Source organism: Oncorhynchus masou, chromosome 17, assembly GCF_036934945.1.
Source record: "Oncorhynchus masou masou isolate Uvic2021 chromosome 17, UVic_Omas_1.1, whole genome shotgun sequence".
Lineage (NCBI taxonomy): Eukaryota > Metazoa > Chordata > Actinopteri > Salmoniformes > Salmonidae > Oncorhynchus > Oncorhynchus masou.
Genome location: NC_088228.1, coordinates 42,756,202 through 42,771,524, shown reverse-complemented (window position 1 = coordinate 42,771,524; position 15,323 = coordinate 42,756,202). Strand labels below are relative to the sequence as shown.

Sequence of the window (15,323 nt, the reverse complement as noted above, 5' to 3'; positions counted from 1 at the left end):
GTTTAACTAATCGTAATGTTTTGTTACCAGACAACTTCAATACTAATCGGGAGAAGAAAAAAAAGAAGAGGGAAGATTTCAAATTAGATGGCAACACACTCATTAGACAGGGAAACCATCAGGTTTTAATTTATTGTTTAATAACCAGACAATTTCAACAAAACCAGAGGGGGAAGAACGTAACACACATAGGTAAACCATGAGGGTTTAAATTACAGTAGCTAATAATTTAACTCCCGTGTTTGACAACGAAGAGATAAATAAATCCAATTGTAAAATAGTCTTTTCTTTTTAGTCCAAGACATGGCTTGGACTAAAAAGACAACTACAACAAAAGCCAATAAGAAGTCAGTTGGGGAAGAATGTAAGTTTCACATTTATAGGAAAACGAACTAGCTACAGTAATGTTTCAATACTCAACAACAAGTCACTATAACACCCCTGTATTACCAACAAATAAATGTTTTTTTATTTTATACTTTGCAGGATAAAATTGGTTTCCAAATAAATAAAAATATATTTTTTTAACAATTAATAACAATAAGGCAAACATCTAATAATAATAACAACAATTAAATAATAAGACAAATATATACAGTACCAGTCAAAAGTTTGGACACACCTACTCAATCCAGGGTTTCTTTATTTTTACTATTTTACTATTTTCTACTTTGTAGAATAATAGGGAAGACAAAACTATGAAATAACACATGGAATCATGTAGTAAGCAAAAAAAGTGTTAAACAAATGAAAATATATTTTATATTTGAGATTCTTCAAAGTAGCCACCCTTTGCCTTGATGACAGATTTGCACACTCTTGGCATTCTCTCAACCAGCTTCATGAGGAAGTCACCTGGAATGCATTTCAAATAACAGGTGTGCCTTGTTAAAAGTTATTTTGTGGAATGTATTTCCTTCTTAATGCATTTGAGCTAATCAGCTGTGTTGTGACAAGGTAGGGGTGGTATACAGAAGATGGCCTTTTACCAAATAGGGATAAGTCCATATTATGTCAAGAACAGCTCAATTTAGCAAAAAGAAATGACAGTCCATCATTACTTTAAGACATGAAGGTCAGTCAACATGGAAACTTTCAAGAACTTTGAAGGTTTCTTCAAGTGCAGTCTCAAGAACCATCAAGTGCTATGATGAAACTGGCTCTCATGAGGACCGCCACAGGAATGGAAGACCCAGAGTTACCTCTGCAGCAGAGGATGAGTTCATTATAGTGACCAGTCACGGAAATTGCAGCCCAAACAAAAGCTTCAAAGATTTCAAGTAACAGACACATCTCAACATCAACTGTTCAGAGGAGACTGCGTGAATCAGGCCTTCATGGTTGAATTGCTGGAAAGAAACCACTACTAAAAGACACCAATAAGAAGAAGAGACTTGCTTGGACCAAGAAACACAGCAATGGACATTAGACCCGTGGAAATCTGTCCTTTGGTCTGATGAGTCCAAATTTAAGATTTTTGGTTCCAACCACCATCCATGTCTTTGAGAGATGCAGAGTAGGTGAACAGATTATCGCCGCCTGTGTGGTTCCCACCGTAAAGCATGGAGGTGGTGGTGTGATGGTGTTGGGGTGCTTTGCTGGTGACACGGTCTGTGATTTATTTAGAATTCAAGGCACACTTAATAACCAGCATGACTACCACAGCATTCTGCAGCGATATGCCATCCCATCTGGTTTACTCTTCGTGGGACTATAATTTTTTTTCAAGAGGACAATAACCCAACACACCTCCAGGCTGTGTAAGGGACATTTGACCAAGAAGGAGAGTGATGGAGTACTGCATTAGATGACCTAGCCTCCACAATCACCCGACCTCAACCCAATTGAGATGGTTCGGGATGAGTTGGACTGCAGAGTAGAGTTTCCTCTGCGTAAGTGTGGGCATGCGCCACGGCAGAATCATTCCCGCCACACAAAAAGAAACATCCTATGTCTACCAAACATAGTTTCAATAAAGTTCCGTAAAGCACATTTGATTTTCTTGGTCAATAAAAAATCTGTCTGGGTTCAACACAGTTCTGAAGGTTATTTAGCTCTGTGAGCTGTGGCAGGTAGCCTGCAACTCAAGAAACAGTGTGCGAGTGTTCGATAGAAGCTCTGCGGCGCGAAACACAATTCACTTGAATCACCTCAGAGTGCACCTTTGTGAGAAACTGCAAGAAAGATACGTTAGCTTGCTTGTTTGACTAACATTAGCTAGCCAACTACACAAGCTAGCTATCACATAAAAGCTCTAACATAATTTAGATCTATAATATTGCTGCCACAATTGTAACGGCAATAAGCTATCCAATATCCACAAGTATGTTGAGGATAGAAACATGGTTAACATTACTAGTCGAGCAAGTTAGCTTGCTACTTCGTTTGGAACTGTATCAAGTACAAGCAAGATAGATACATGTATCTGACCTTGATTAGATTTTTTTTTCTCAGATGAGTTTATTGAAGTATTTCCAGCCACAGCAGCGAAAGAGAAAGAGGGAGCAGGGACAAGAGTGTCAGGTCACCTTAGCTTGCTATCGCCAAATCAGCCGGAATTAAATTAAACTTTCTTTAGTTTGCTAACTCTTTAAAAGCTTAAGCTATGATTTTATAACAAGTGTATGGCTTACTATACGCAGAAGAAACACTTCTATGTGGTCCAACTCATCCCGAAACATCTCAATTCAGTTGAGGTCAGGTGATTGTGTAGGCCAGAGAAGAGGCAGAATCCCAGGAGTAAGGTAGGAATGCATGAGGGACAGAATGGAGCTGAGAGGAGAGAGCCAGGAGGGGAGATGGAAGGAGAAAAGGAGAGAGGAGATCAGAAGAAAAGTGTTGTAATACTTGTTAATACTTGCCACCAGTAATTGCACTAAACTACACTCTCCATCCCGTCGAGGAATGTTCTGCCGCCTATGCCGTCAACAAGGATGCTAAGAGAGGTGTGTCAAAGCACCCTTTTATTGAAATAGGGGTCCAGATTCATCAGTTGGACTTGGCAGTAGTCCCCAGATCCTCAAAAAGTTCTACAGCTGCACCATCAAGAGCAACATGACTGGTTGCATCACCGCCTGCTATGGCAACTGCTCAGCATCTGACCGTAAGGCGCTACAGAGAGTAGAGCGTACGGTCCAGTACATTACTGGGGCCAAGCTTTCTGCCATCCAGGACCTATATACTAGGCGTTGTCAGAGGAAAGCCCCAAAAATGGTCAAAAAGACTGCTAATGCTCTCATGCAGGTTTCAGTGTTACTTGCCTTGAAGTGAGCATAGAAGCAATTTAGCTCGTCTGGTAGGCTTGTGTCACTGGGCAGGTCGCAGCTTGCCTTTGTAGTCTGTAATAGTTTGCATGCCGTTCCACATCTGACAAGCGTCGGAGCCAGTGTAGTACGATTCAATCTTAGTCCTGTATTGGCGCTATGTCTGTTTGATGGTTTGTCTGAGGGCAGAGCGGGATTACTTACAAACTTCCGGGTTAGAGTCTCACTCTTTGAGTGGCAGCTCTATACCCTTTAGATTAGTGAGGATGTTGCCTGTAATCCAAGGCTTCTGGTATGTACATACAGTCACTGTGGGAACAATGTCATCAATGCACTTATTGATGAAGCCAGTAGTATGAATGAGTAGGTGTGTCCAAACTTTCGACTGGTACTGTATATACATTAACAGCATAATAATGTTGTACAACTACTAATAAGCCTAGAACTAATAAAAACTATGGCTACAACTCCTGCATGCTTTGTTGACTACGAACTTTCTTTACACAACAGTGGGACAGACTATTTGTTCCCACGCTCGGGACTCTGACTATTAGTACTTTTGGCCTCCTATCCCATCCTAACCACCTCTCGCCGGCTTTCTATTCAAGTTCCCTGATGAAATTGCGGTACAAAATGATCTTGTTGCTATCTGATGCACATTCAGATGTCATAAGTCAACACTGCAGAGCTCTCCCTGTCCTCTGCCGTGCCTTGATTGTATTACTGTTGATGATATCTGGAAATGTGCATGTACACCCTGGCCCACCTACTGCTGCTAGACCTAATTCTGACTTGTGCTCTGATATCTGCTTCATTGATTTCTGCTCCCGTAAAAGCCTAGGTTTTCTGCACGTTAACATTAGAAGTTATATTTTTGAAAGTGTGGGTTCACAGCTCCAATCCAGATGTGTTGGTTATTACTGAGATGTGGTTTTAGGAAGAGTGTTTTGAATACTGATGTTAACATTTCTGCTTATAACCTTTTTCGGCAAGACAGATCTTCCAAAAGTGGGGGAGTGGCAATCTTTGCCAAGGATCACCTTCAGTGCTCGGTTGTCTCCACCAAGTCGGTCCCCAAACAATTTGATTTACTGGATTTTAGTATTAAACTTTCAAATAGCTCTTTGTTGACTGTTGCTGGGTGTTATCGCCTTCAATCAGCACAGGCCTGTACCCTACCTGTCCTAAGCACTCTCCTGGTTCCTTACACCAAGTCTGAATTTGTCCTGAGAGGTGACCTAAACTGGGACATGCTTAAACCACTTAGCCAAGTCCTAAAGCAATGGGACTCCCTAAATCTCACCCAGATTATTACCAATCCCACAAGGTATGACACCAAACACCCAGAAAAGGATACTCTTCTTGATGTTTTCCTCACAAATAATCCTGATAGATATCAGTCTGGTGTTTTCTGTAATGACTTCAGAAATCACTGCTTTACAGCCTGTGTTCTTAATGGCTGCTCAGTGAAATTACCTGTCCTGATTTGTCATAGACGCTTGCTAAAAAAAAAACTGCAATGAGCAAGCCTTCCTTCATTACCTGGCCTCTAAATTGGTATAGAATCAGCTTGATCCTCTCTGTCAAAGACGCTTGGAACTTATTTTTAATATTTTCAGTGGTATTGTTAACAAACACGCCCCAATAAAGAAAATGAAAATTAATAACAGGTTCAGCTCCTGGTTCAACCGTGATCTGGCAGAGTTCCTCCACCTCAAGAATCGCATTTGGCGAAAGGCTCAGCACGCGCATACTCAGGCTGACTGGCTCTCGTTCAGGCAAATGAGAAATTAGGGCACTCAGGCTATCCAGAAGGCCAAACTTAGTTACTTTAAGGAGCAGTTCTCTCTCTGTGGGTCTAACCCCAAGAAGTTCTGGAAGACGGTTAAAGACCTGGAGAATAAACCCTCCTCCTCACAGCTGCCCATGTCCCTTAATGTTGATGATGTGGTTGTTACTAACAAGAAGCACATGGCTGAGCTCTTTAATCACCACTCATTAAGTCAGGACTCCTATTTGACTCAGAAATGCCTCTCTGCCCGTCCAACATTTCCTCATCTCCCACCCCTTCCAATACGACTATCCCCGATGCTAATCCCTCTTTTCCCCCTGACCCGCTACAAAGTTGCTCCCTGCAGGCAGTCACTAAGTCCGAGGTGTTAAAAGGAGTTCCTGAAAGATCCCCAAAAAACATCTGGGTCAGATGGTTTAGCCCCTTTAAGGTTGCTGCCCCTATCATCACCAAGCCTCTCTCTCCTTTCTGGATAGGTTCCCATTGCTTGGAAGGCAGCCACGGTTCGCCCATTATTTGAAAGGGGGAGATCAAGCTGATCCTAACTATTATTGTTTATCAAAAGTGTTGGAAAAACTTGTCAATAATCAACTGATTGACTTTCTTGATGTCTATAGTATTCTCTCTGGTATGCAATCTCGTTTCCATTCAGGTTATGGAGCTGTCGCTGCAACCTTAAAGGTCCTCAATGATATCACCATTCCCCTTGATTCTAAGCAATGTTGTGCTGCTATTTTTATTGCCTTGGTCAAAACTTTTGATATGGTAGACAATTCGATTATTGTGGGCCGGCGAAGGAGTATTGGTGTCTCTGAGGGGTCTTTGACCTGGTTTGCTAACTACCCCTCTCAAAGAGTGCCGTCTATAAAGTCAGAAAATCTGCTTTCTCAGCCACTGCCTGTCACAAGAGAGTACCCCAAGGCTCGATCCTAGGCTCCATGCTCTCCTCAATTTACATCAACAAAATAGCTCAGGCTGTAGAAGGCTCTCTGATCCATTTACATGCAGGTGATACAGTCTTATACTCAGTTGGCCCCTCCCCAGATAAATGCTCTTCAACAAAGCTTTCTTAGTGTCCAACAAGCTTTCCCTACCCTTAACCTTGTTCTGAACTCCTCCAAAATAAAGGTTATGTGGTTTGGTAATAATAACACCCCCCTCCCCACAGGTGTGATTACTACTTGTGAGGGTTTAGAGCTTGAGGTACCTCACCTCAAACAAGTACTTGGGAGTATGGCTAGACAATACTCTGTCCTTCTCTCAGCACATATCAAAGCTGCAGGCTAAAGTTAAAACCCGTCGCAAGTCCCACTGGCTGACGCTTATTAAAAACCCTCACTCCCCCTTATCTAAGATACCTACTGCAGCGCTCATCCTCCACATACAACACACGCTCTTGCCAGTCACATTCTGTTAAAGGTCCCCCAAAGTACACACAAAAGCTCCGCTTTTCAGTACGCTGCAGCTAGTGGCTGGAACGAGCTCCAACAAACACAAACTGGACAGTTTGATCTCAATCTCATTCAAAGACTCAATCATGGACAATCTTAAGGACAGTTGTGGCTGATTTGCATGATGTATTTGTCTCTACCTTCTTGCCCTTTGTGCTGTTGTCTGGGTCCAATAATGTGTGTACCATGTTTAGTGCTGCTACCATGTCGTTGTCGTCACAAATACCTATACACACACAGTTTAAGCCGGAACTTTACATACACCTTAGGCAGAAACAGTTAAACTCAGTTTTTCAATATTCCTGACATTAAATCCTAGTAAAGATTCCCCGTCTAAGATCAGTTAGGATCACCACTTTATTTTGAGAATGTGAAATGTCAGAATAATAGCAAAGAGAATGATTTATTTCAGCTTTTATTTTTTTCACATTCCCAGTGGGTCAGAAATTTACATGCACTCAATTAGTATTTGATAGCATTGCCTTTAAATTGTTTAACTTGGGTAAAACATTTTGGGTAGCCTTCCACAATAAGTTCGGTGAATTTTGGCCCATTCCTCCTGACAAAGCTTGTGTAACAGTACATTTACATTTAAGTCATTCAGTCAGGTTTCTAGGCCTCCTTGCTCGCCCACGCTTTATCAGTTCTGCCCACAAATTATCTATAGGATGGAGGTCAGGGCTTTGTGATGGCCACTCCAATACCTTGACTTTGTTGTCCTGAAGCCATTTTACCACAACTTTGGAAGTATGCATGGGATCATTGTACATTTGGAAGACCCATTTGCGACCAAGTTTTAACTTCCTGACTGATGTCTTGAGATGTTGCTTCAATATATCCACATACATTTCCACCCTCATGATGCCATCTATTTTGTGAAGTGCACCAGTCCCTTCTGCAGCAAAGCACCCCCACAACACGTGCTGCCACCCAACCGTGAATAATGGGGGATGGTGTTCTTCGGCTTGTAAGCCTCCCCTTTTCCTCCAAACATGACGATGGTCATTATGCCCAAACAGTTATATTTGTGTTTCATCAGGCCAGAGGACATTTCTCCAAAAAGTACGATCTTTGTCCTCGTGTGCAATTGCAAACCGTAGTCTGTCTTTTTTATGCTGGTTTTTAGAGCAGTGGCTTCTTCCTTGCTGAGCGGCCTTTCAGTTTATGTCGATATAGGATTAGTTTTACTGTGGATATCGATACTTGTGTACCTGTTTCCTCCAGCATCTTCACAGGGTCCTTTGCTGTTGTTCTGGGATTGATTTGTACTTTTCGCACCAAGGTACGGTCATCTCTAGGAGACAGAACGCATCGCCTTCCTGAGCGGTATGATGGCTGTGTGGTCCCATGGTGTTTATAATTGCATACTATTGTTTGCAGAGATGAACGTGATACCTTCAGGCATTTGGAAATTGGATGAAACAGATTTGTGGAGGTCTAAAAAAAACATTTGAGGTCTTGGCTGATATCTTTTGATTTTCCCATGATGTCAAGCAAAGAGGCACTGAGTTTGAAGGTAGGTCTCGAAATACATCCACAGGTACACCTCCAATTGGCTCAAATGATGTCAATTAGCCTATCAGAAGCTTCTGAAGCCATGACATCATTTTCTGGAATTTTCCAAGCTGTTTAAATCACAGTCAACTTAGTGTATGTAAACTTCTGACACACTGGAATTGTGATACAGTGAAATAATCTGTCTGTAAACAATTGTTGGAAAAATTACTTGTGTCATGCACAAAGTGGATGTCCTAACCGTCTTGCCAAAAATATAGTTTGTTAAACAAGAAATTTGTGGAGTAGTATTCCAGGCCCAATCCCCGCAGGAGGCATTTTGCCCTTTTGTAGGCCGTCATAGCTAATATACTATCATTAATACCCCTTTGTTGCAAGGTTTTTGACATCTTTGGCATTTGTATCAACAGTGATTTGTGAGATGTTTGGCCTTATTCAGGTCTTTAAGACGATTTTCCTCTGTATCAAGTCTTAGTGGTCTCCTTTACGACTCAAACTTCAACTAAAATACCAAACATACAGCATTATACAAACCAGCCAATTTCACAGAAACAAAAGCCTGAAATACAGGACATGGCATTGACAGAGATGGTCGCTTTGCATTCTTAGGAAACTTTGCAGTATTTTAATGTACTATTTCTTACACTGTTACCCCAGGAAATCTTAAGTCGTATTACATACAGCCAGGAAGAACTATTGGAAATAAGAGCAACGTCAACTTACCAACATTACAACCAGGAACACAACTTTTCCGACGTCGAATCCTCTGTTTGGACCACCACCTAGGACAATGGATCGGATCCCAGTAGGTAACCCAAAACAAGAGCGCCGCAGAAGGGGCAGACTCCGCTCATCGCTCCCGAGTATACTACTCGCCAATGTCCAGTCTCTTGACAACAAGGTAGACGAAATTCTAAAAAATTTGATATTTTGAGTGAAAACCTCCTTCCATCAGCAAGGGCATTGAAGATGAAATGTGGCTGGGTCTTTCAGCATGACAATGATCCCAAACACACCGCCCTAGCAATGAAGGAGTGGCTTCGAAGAAGCATTTCAAGGTCCTGGAGTAGCCTAGCCAGTCTCCAGATCTCAACCCAATAGAAAACCTTTGGAGGGAGTTGAAAGTCTGTGTTGCCCAGCAACAGCCCCAAAACATCACTGCTCTAGAGGAGATCTGAATGGAGGAATGGGCCAAAATACCAGCAACAGTGTGTGAAAACCTTGTGAAGACTTACAGAAAATGTTTGACTTCTGTCATTGCCAACAAAGGGTATATAACAAAGTAGAGATAAACTTTTGTTATTGACCAAATACTTATTTTCCACCATAATTTGCAAATAAATTCATTAAAAATCCTACAATGTGATTTTCTGGATTTTTTTGTCTCATTTTGTCTGTCATAGTTGAAGTGTACCTATGATGAAAATTACAGGCCTCATCTTTTTAAGTGGGAGAACTTGCACAATTAGTGGCTGACTAAATACTTTTTTGCCCCACTGTATATACTAGACTCTATACCAGAGGTGTGGACTTGAGTCACATGACACAAATATGATGACTTGCAACTCTACTTTAACACCAATGACGCGTGACTTGACTTGGACTTGAGGCTTATGACTCGACCTGACACCCTCCCCAAGCCCAAATATAAAAAATTATGCTATTAAAAAGTGTGCAGCGCATCAATTCTTCATTTAACAGATTACAGTTTGAATCGGACAGCAGCCAATCAAAATATGCGGGGAAGAGGAACGTCGGCGGGTGAATTCAGAAGGAGCCCTTGGAAAGACGGTACCCAAAATAATTATTTTCGGATATAAAGACGGCGTTGTATCAACAAAAAACGGATTGCAACTTGCAAAACATGCGGGAAGAAAATTACAGACGGAGGCGCAACAATTTCCAACTTCGTTCGACATTTGAAGCTGCACAAAACAGTAAGTTGTGGCTAATATAGCTGACAGCTATCCATCACACGAGGTTGTGTGTTTATGAGTGTGTGTAACTTGTTTGTTTCATGGGTTTGCTGGCTTGTGATGTCTGGAGCCTGTATTGTTATGTGCCGTCCTCACTGCTAGCCTAGATTAGACTTGCTGATTGACGAGCCACCACGCTTTTTGGAGCTGGACAAGATCAAAATGAGCACATTTGTGGCAGAGTGCCTCCTAGAATGGTTGTGTACTCTTCCTAACCTGCTGATTACGGCGAATGCTTGAACCTCTGTGTTTATGCTTCACACAAATCCTACCACCCCCCGTCTCTGCTGGCCTCCGCAGTTTTGACCTTTCTTTCTCTATTCTACACAGCAACAGCTGCTTTAGGTGATGTATTTCTATGTGAATTGCCATGTTGGATTGCCAGCAGACACTCTGCTACTTAATTCATCTTCAGGAGAGCAACCACCCCACACGACCAGACCCAGCCTACCACGCCTCTTCCGCTGTCACAGATTGAGAGGGGGTCTTTCTCATGGCTACCCATGTATTTCCATGGATATATAACGTTTATTTGTAAAGTAATAAATATATATTTTTAAAAGCATTCATGATTTGCATAAATGTAGTATACTAACTATTATTCGTTAAAAACCATGACATGGGATTACATTTGGTGAAGAGGACATTATGACTTGTTTAGGACTCGAAACTCAAAGTTTAGGACTTGAGAGCCAAGAATTGAGACTTGTAAAACTAAGACTTGGTCCCACCTCTGCTCTATTCCATCTACTGCATCTTGCCTTTGCCGCACGGCCATTGCTCATCCATATATTTTTATGTACATATTCTTAATTAATCATTCCTTTACACTTGTGTGTATAAGGTAGTAGTTGTGAAATTGTAAGACTACTTGTTAGATATTGCTGCACGATCGATCTAGAAGCACAAGCATTTCGCTACACTCGCATTAACATCTGCTAACCGTTTGTATGTGACCAATAAAATTTGATTTGACTCATCTAGTAGCTACCAACTCCATACTAACACAAGGTATGAGTGACTCATTAAGCCCTATCATGCCTTTCAGAGAAAAAAGGGAACCACCCACCTCCATCCTGCCCCTAGCTAGCACTTCACTTGTCCTGATTTACCTAGTTCGCTAGCTCCAGTAGCTTCGGGAAGCTAGCTACGCTAATTAGCTGCCTAGCTAGCTAGTAATCCATGTAACGTACAACTGATAAACGGATGTTTGGCCTATGTCTAACGTTACTTCAATATATTTGCTATCAAAAGTACGGTTGGTGGTTAGCTGTAGGTTTAGCTGACCAGCTATAAATTAGCGAGCTAGTTAGCTGTCTTGCAAGAAAGCCAGCTTAGCTATGACGTTAGCATGCTAGCTAGGTGTCTAGCGGCATACTCACCAATCACCTCGTTGAGCACATAATCGTCCTTGTTGATGGACCAAGTTTGAGCACTCGGGTCCTCTGTCATGGCTTCGTTGGAGGTTTACACTGTTTACAGTGTTATAATGAATGTGGTGGGTTGGTTTTCAAGAAATGTACCGCGATAATTACTCCATTCGGTTCTGGGATGTTACCTACCTCACCCTGACAGTTCCTGCAGCCACTGTCAACACTACATTGACACTTGCGAGACGCCTCGCAGCCGAAAGTGGAATGAAAAAGACGCCATCTTGAGTGTGGCAATAGGTGGCTCGATATGGAACGCTGTTTCGGTATCAGCGTGTCAAAACAGACACGTCAAATAACACAATTACAGCGGTGTAAAGTAAAAAAATACTTTCAAGTACTACTTAAGTCGTTTTTGGGGGTATCTGTACCTTACTTTACTATTCATATTTTTGACTACTTTTACTTCTTCTTCACTCCATTCCTTAAGAAAATATTATACTTTTTACTCCATACATTTTCCTTCCGAAAGTGCTCGTTACACTTCGAACGGTTAGCAGGACCGGAAAATGGTCAAATTCGCGCACTTATCAACCGAACATCCCTGGTCATCCCTAATTCGGACTCACAAAACACACATGCTTCGTTCGTAAATTATGTCTGAATGTTGGAGTGTGCCCATGACTTTCCGTAAATAACATTTAAAAAACTAGAAACTTGTTTGCTTAATATAAGAATTGTTTTATTATGTATACTTTTACTTTTGATACTTAAGTATATTTTAAACGAAATACTTTAAACTTTTACTCAAGTAGAATTTTACAGGGTGACTTTTACTTTTTCTTGAGTCATTTTTTATTGGGGGTGTGGTATATGGCCAATATACCACGGCTAAGGGCTGTTCTTATGCATGACGTAACGCGTGGTATATTGGCCAAACATCACAAACCCTAATGTGCCTTATTGCTATTATGAACTGTTTACGAACGGAATTAGAGCAGTAAAAATAAGTGTTTTTTCAAACCCGTGGTATAAGGTCTGAAATACCACGGCTGTCAGCCAATCAGCATTCAGTTAATAATAGCAATAAGGCACCTCAGGGGGTTGTGGTATATGGCCAATATACCACGGCTGTCAGCCAATCAGCATTCAGTTAATAATAGCAATAAGGCACCTCAGGGGGTTGTGGTATATGGACAATATACCACGGCTGTCAGCCAATCAGCATTCAGTTAATAATAGCAATAAGGCACCTCAGGGGGTTGTGGTATATGGACCATATACCACGGCTGTCAGCCAATCAGCATTCAGTTAATAATAGCAATAAGGCACCTCAGGGGGTTGTGGTATATGGACAATATACCACGGCTGTCAGCCAATCAGCATTCAGTTAATAATAGCAATAAGGCACCTCAGGGGGTTGTGGTATATGGCCAATATACCACGGCTATCAGACAATCAGCATTCAGGGCTCGAACCAGCCAGTTTATAATATAAGTTTGTTATTTGTCGTGTCCCTAAGAACAGCCCTTAGCCGGCAGAGATGGCCGCCTCGCTTCACGTTCCTAGGAAACTATGCAGTATTTAGTATTTTTATGTGTTATTTCTTACATTGTTACCCCAGGAAATCTTAGGTTTTATTGCATACAGTCGGGAGGAACTATTGGATATAAGAGCAACGTCAACTCACCATCATTACGACCAGGAATATGACTTTCACGAAGGCGATCCTCTGTTTGGAAGACCATCCAGGACAATGAATTGGTTCCCAGCCGGCGACCCAAAACAACGGCGCCGCAGAAGGGGCAGATGGAAGGTCTTCTGGTCAGGCTCTGTAGACAGGCACATCGCACACCGCTCTCGAGCATACTACTCTCACCAATGTCCCGTCTCTTGACAACAAGGTAGACGAAATCCGAACAAGGGTTGCCTTCCAGAGAGACATCAGAGAATGTAACGTTCTTTGTTTCATGTAAACATGGCTCACTCGGGATACGTCATCAGCATCGGTACAGCCACCTGGTTTCTTCACGCATCGCGCCAACAGAAACAAACATCTCTCTGGTAAGAAGAAGGACGGGGTGTATGTCTTATGATTAACGAGTCGTGGTGTGATCATAACAACATAACGGAACTCAAGTCCTTTTGTTCACCTGTCCTAGATTTCCTTATAATCAAATGCCGACCACATTATCTACCAAGAGAACTCTCTTCGATCATAATCACAGTCGTGTATATTCCCCCCAAGCAGACACATTGACGGCCCTGAAAGAATGTCATTTCACTCTACGTAAACTGGAAACCACATATCCTGAGGCTGCATTTATTGTAGCTGGGGATTTCAGCAATGCCAATCTGAAAACAAGGCTCCCTAAATTTGATCAGCATATTGAATGCGCCACCCGGGCTGGCAAAACACTGGATCATTGTTATTATAACTTCCGCCATGCATACAAAGCTCTTCCCCACCCTCCTTTCGGAAGAACTGACCACGACTCCATTTTGCTGCTCCCAGCCTATAGATAGAAACTAAAACAAGAAGTGCCCGTGCTCAGGTCTGACCAACGCTGGTCCGACCAATCTGATTCCACGCTTCAAGATTGCTTCCATCACGTGGACTGGGATACGTTCCGCATAGCGTCGAACAATAACATTGATGAATATGCTGATTCGGTGAGCCAGTTTATTAGCAAGTGCATCGGTGATGTTGTACCCACGGTGACTATTAAAACCTTCCCCATCCAGAAACCGTGGATTGATTGCAGCATTCGCAGAAAAAGAAAGCGCGAACCACTGCTTTTAATCAGGGCAAGGTGACCGGAAACATGACCGAATACAAACAGTGTAACTATTCCTCCGCAAGGCTATCAAACATAAAATTTTAAAATTGTTAGATTACTTGTTAAATATTACTGCATGTTCGGAACTAGAAGCACAAGCATTTCCTTACACATGGTTAGCAGATGTTAATGCTAGTGTATGTGACAAATATGATTTGATTTGGTATATTGGCAATATACCACGCCCTCTAATGCCTTATTTCTTAATTATAGAATGTTGTGTGCGCTGATTTGCATGTTGTGTTTACAATTCCGTGTTGGTGATAAGGCATTATCTGTTTGACTGTGTCACGTATAATCCCTCTCCGGCCTCTTGGTTATCATGCTGCTGATTATCCCGCACACCAGTCACCATCGTGCAGCGTTTTGACGTTTTCCTTTTTATTAGAATGTCACCAACAATAAACAATACAAAATGACTGTGAAGCTTAACAGGGCTATGATGCCTCTAACAAAGTTAACTTCCCACAAAACCAACAGGGGAAAAGGCTGCCTAAGTATGATTCCAAATCAGAGACAATGATAGACAGCTGTCCCTGATTGAGAACCATACCTGGCCAAACACAAAGAAATAGAAAACATCGAAAATCAGAACATAAAATTCCCACCCAAATCACACCCTGACCAAACCAAAATAGAGACATCAAAAGGCTCTCTCAGGTCAGGGCATGACACCCTATATCTGTCACTCCCCTTAATTTGTTCCTCAAGTGTTATTGACTCTGTTTTCATGTCGGTGCGTTGTTTGGTTTTCGTGTTCATTGTTGCTTTTATTTATTAAAACCTCATATGGCCAAGCGGCAGTGTTCTGAAGTTCGGATCACTGACGTGCCCAAAGTAAACTGCCTGTTATTTAGGCCCAGAAGCTAGGATATGCATATAATCGGTAGCATTGTATAGAAAGCACTGCAGTTTCTAGAACTGCTAAAATAATGTCTGTGAGTATAACAGAACTGATATGGCAGGCAAAAACCCGAGGGAAATCCATCCGGAAAAACGTATTTGGAGGTCACAGGCCATTTCAATGCTAGCCTATGGGATATACAAATAAAAAGGACCCAGGTTACAGTTCCTATAGAACAGTTTGCATTTCCCAGCTTCCACTATATGTCAACA

The 15,323-nt window shown here is 41.9% G+C and overlaps 1 protein-coding gene across 1 annotated transcript in view; it reads right to left on the bottom strand.

Moving 5' to 3' along the window:
• The window catches only part of LOC135559074 (serine/threonine-protein kinase OSR1-like), a 39,898-nt gene extending 28,312 nt beyond the window's left edge, over positions 1–11,586 (bottom strand). The window contains exon 1 of the mRNA XM_064993438.1: positions 11,380–11,586. Within this exon, the coding sequence (XP_064849510.1) occupies positions 11,380–11,449 (70 nt within the window). The 5' untranslated portion in view covers positions 11,450–11,586. The remainder of the gene's footprint in view (positions 1–11,379) is intronic.
• Between the last annotated feature and the right edge of the window lie 3,737 nt (positions 11,587–15,323).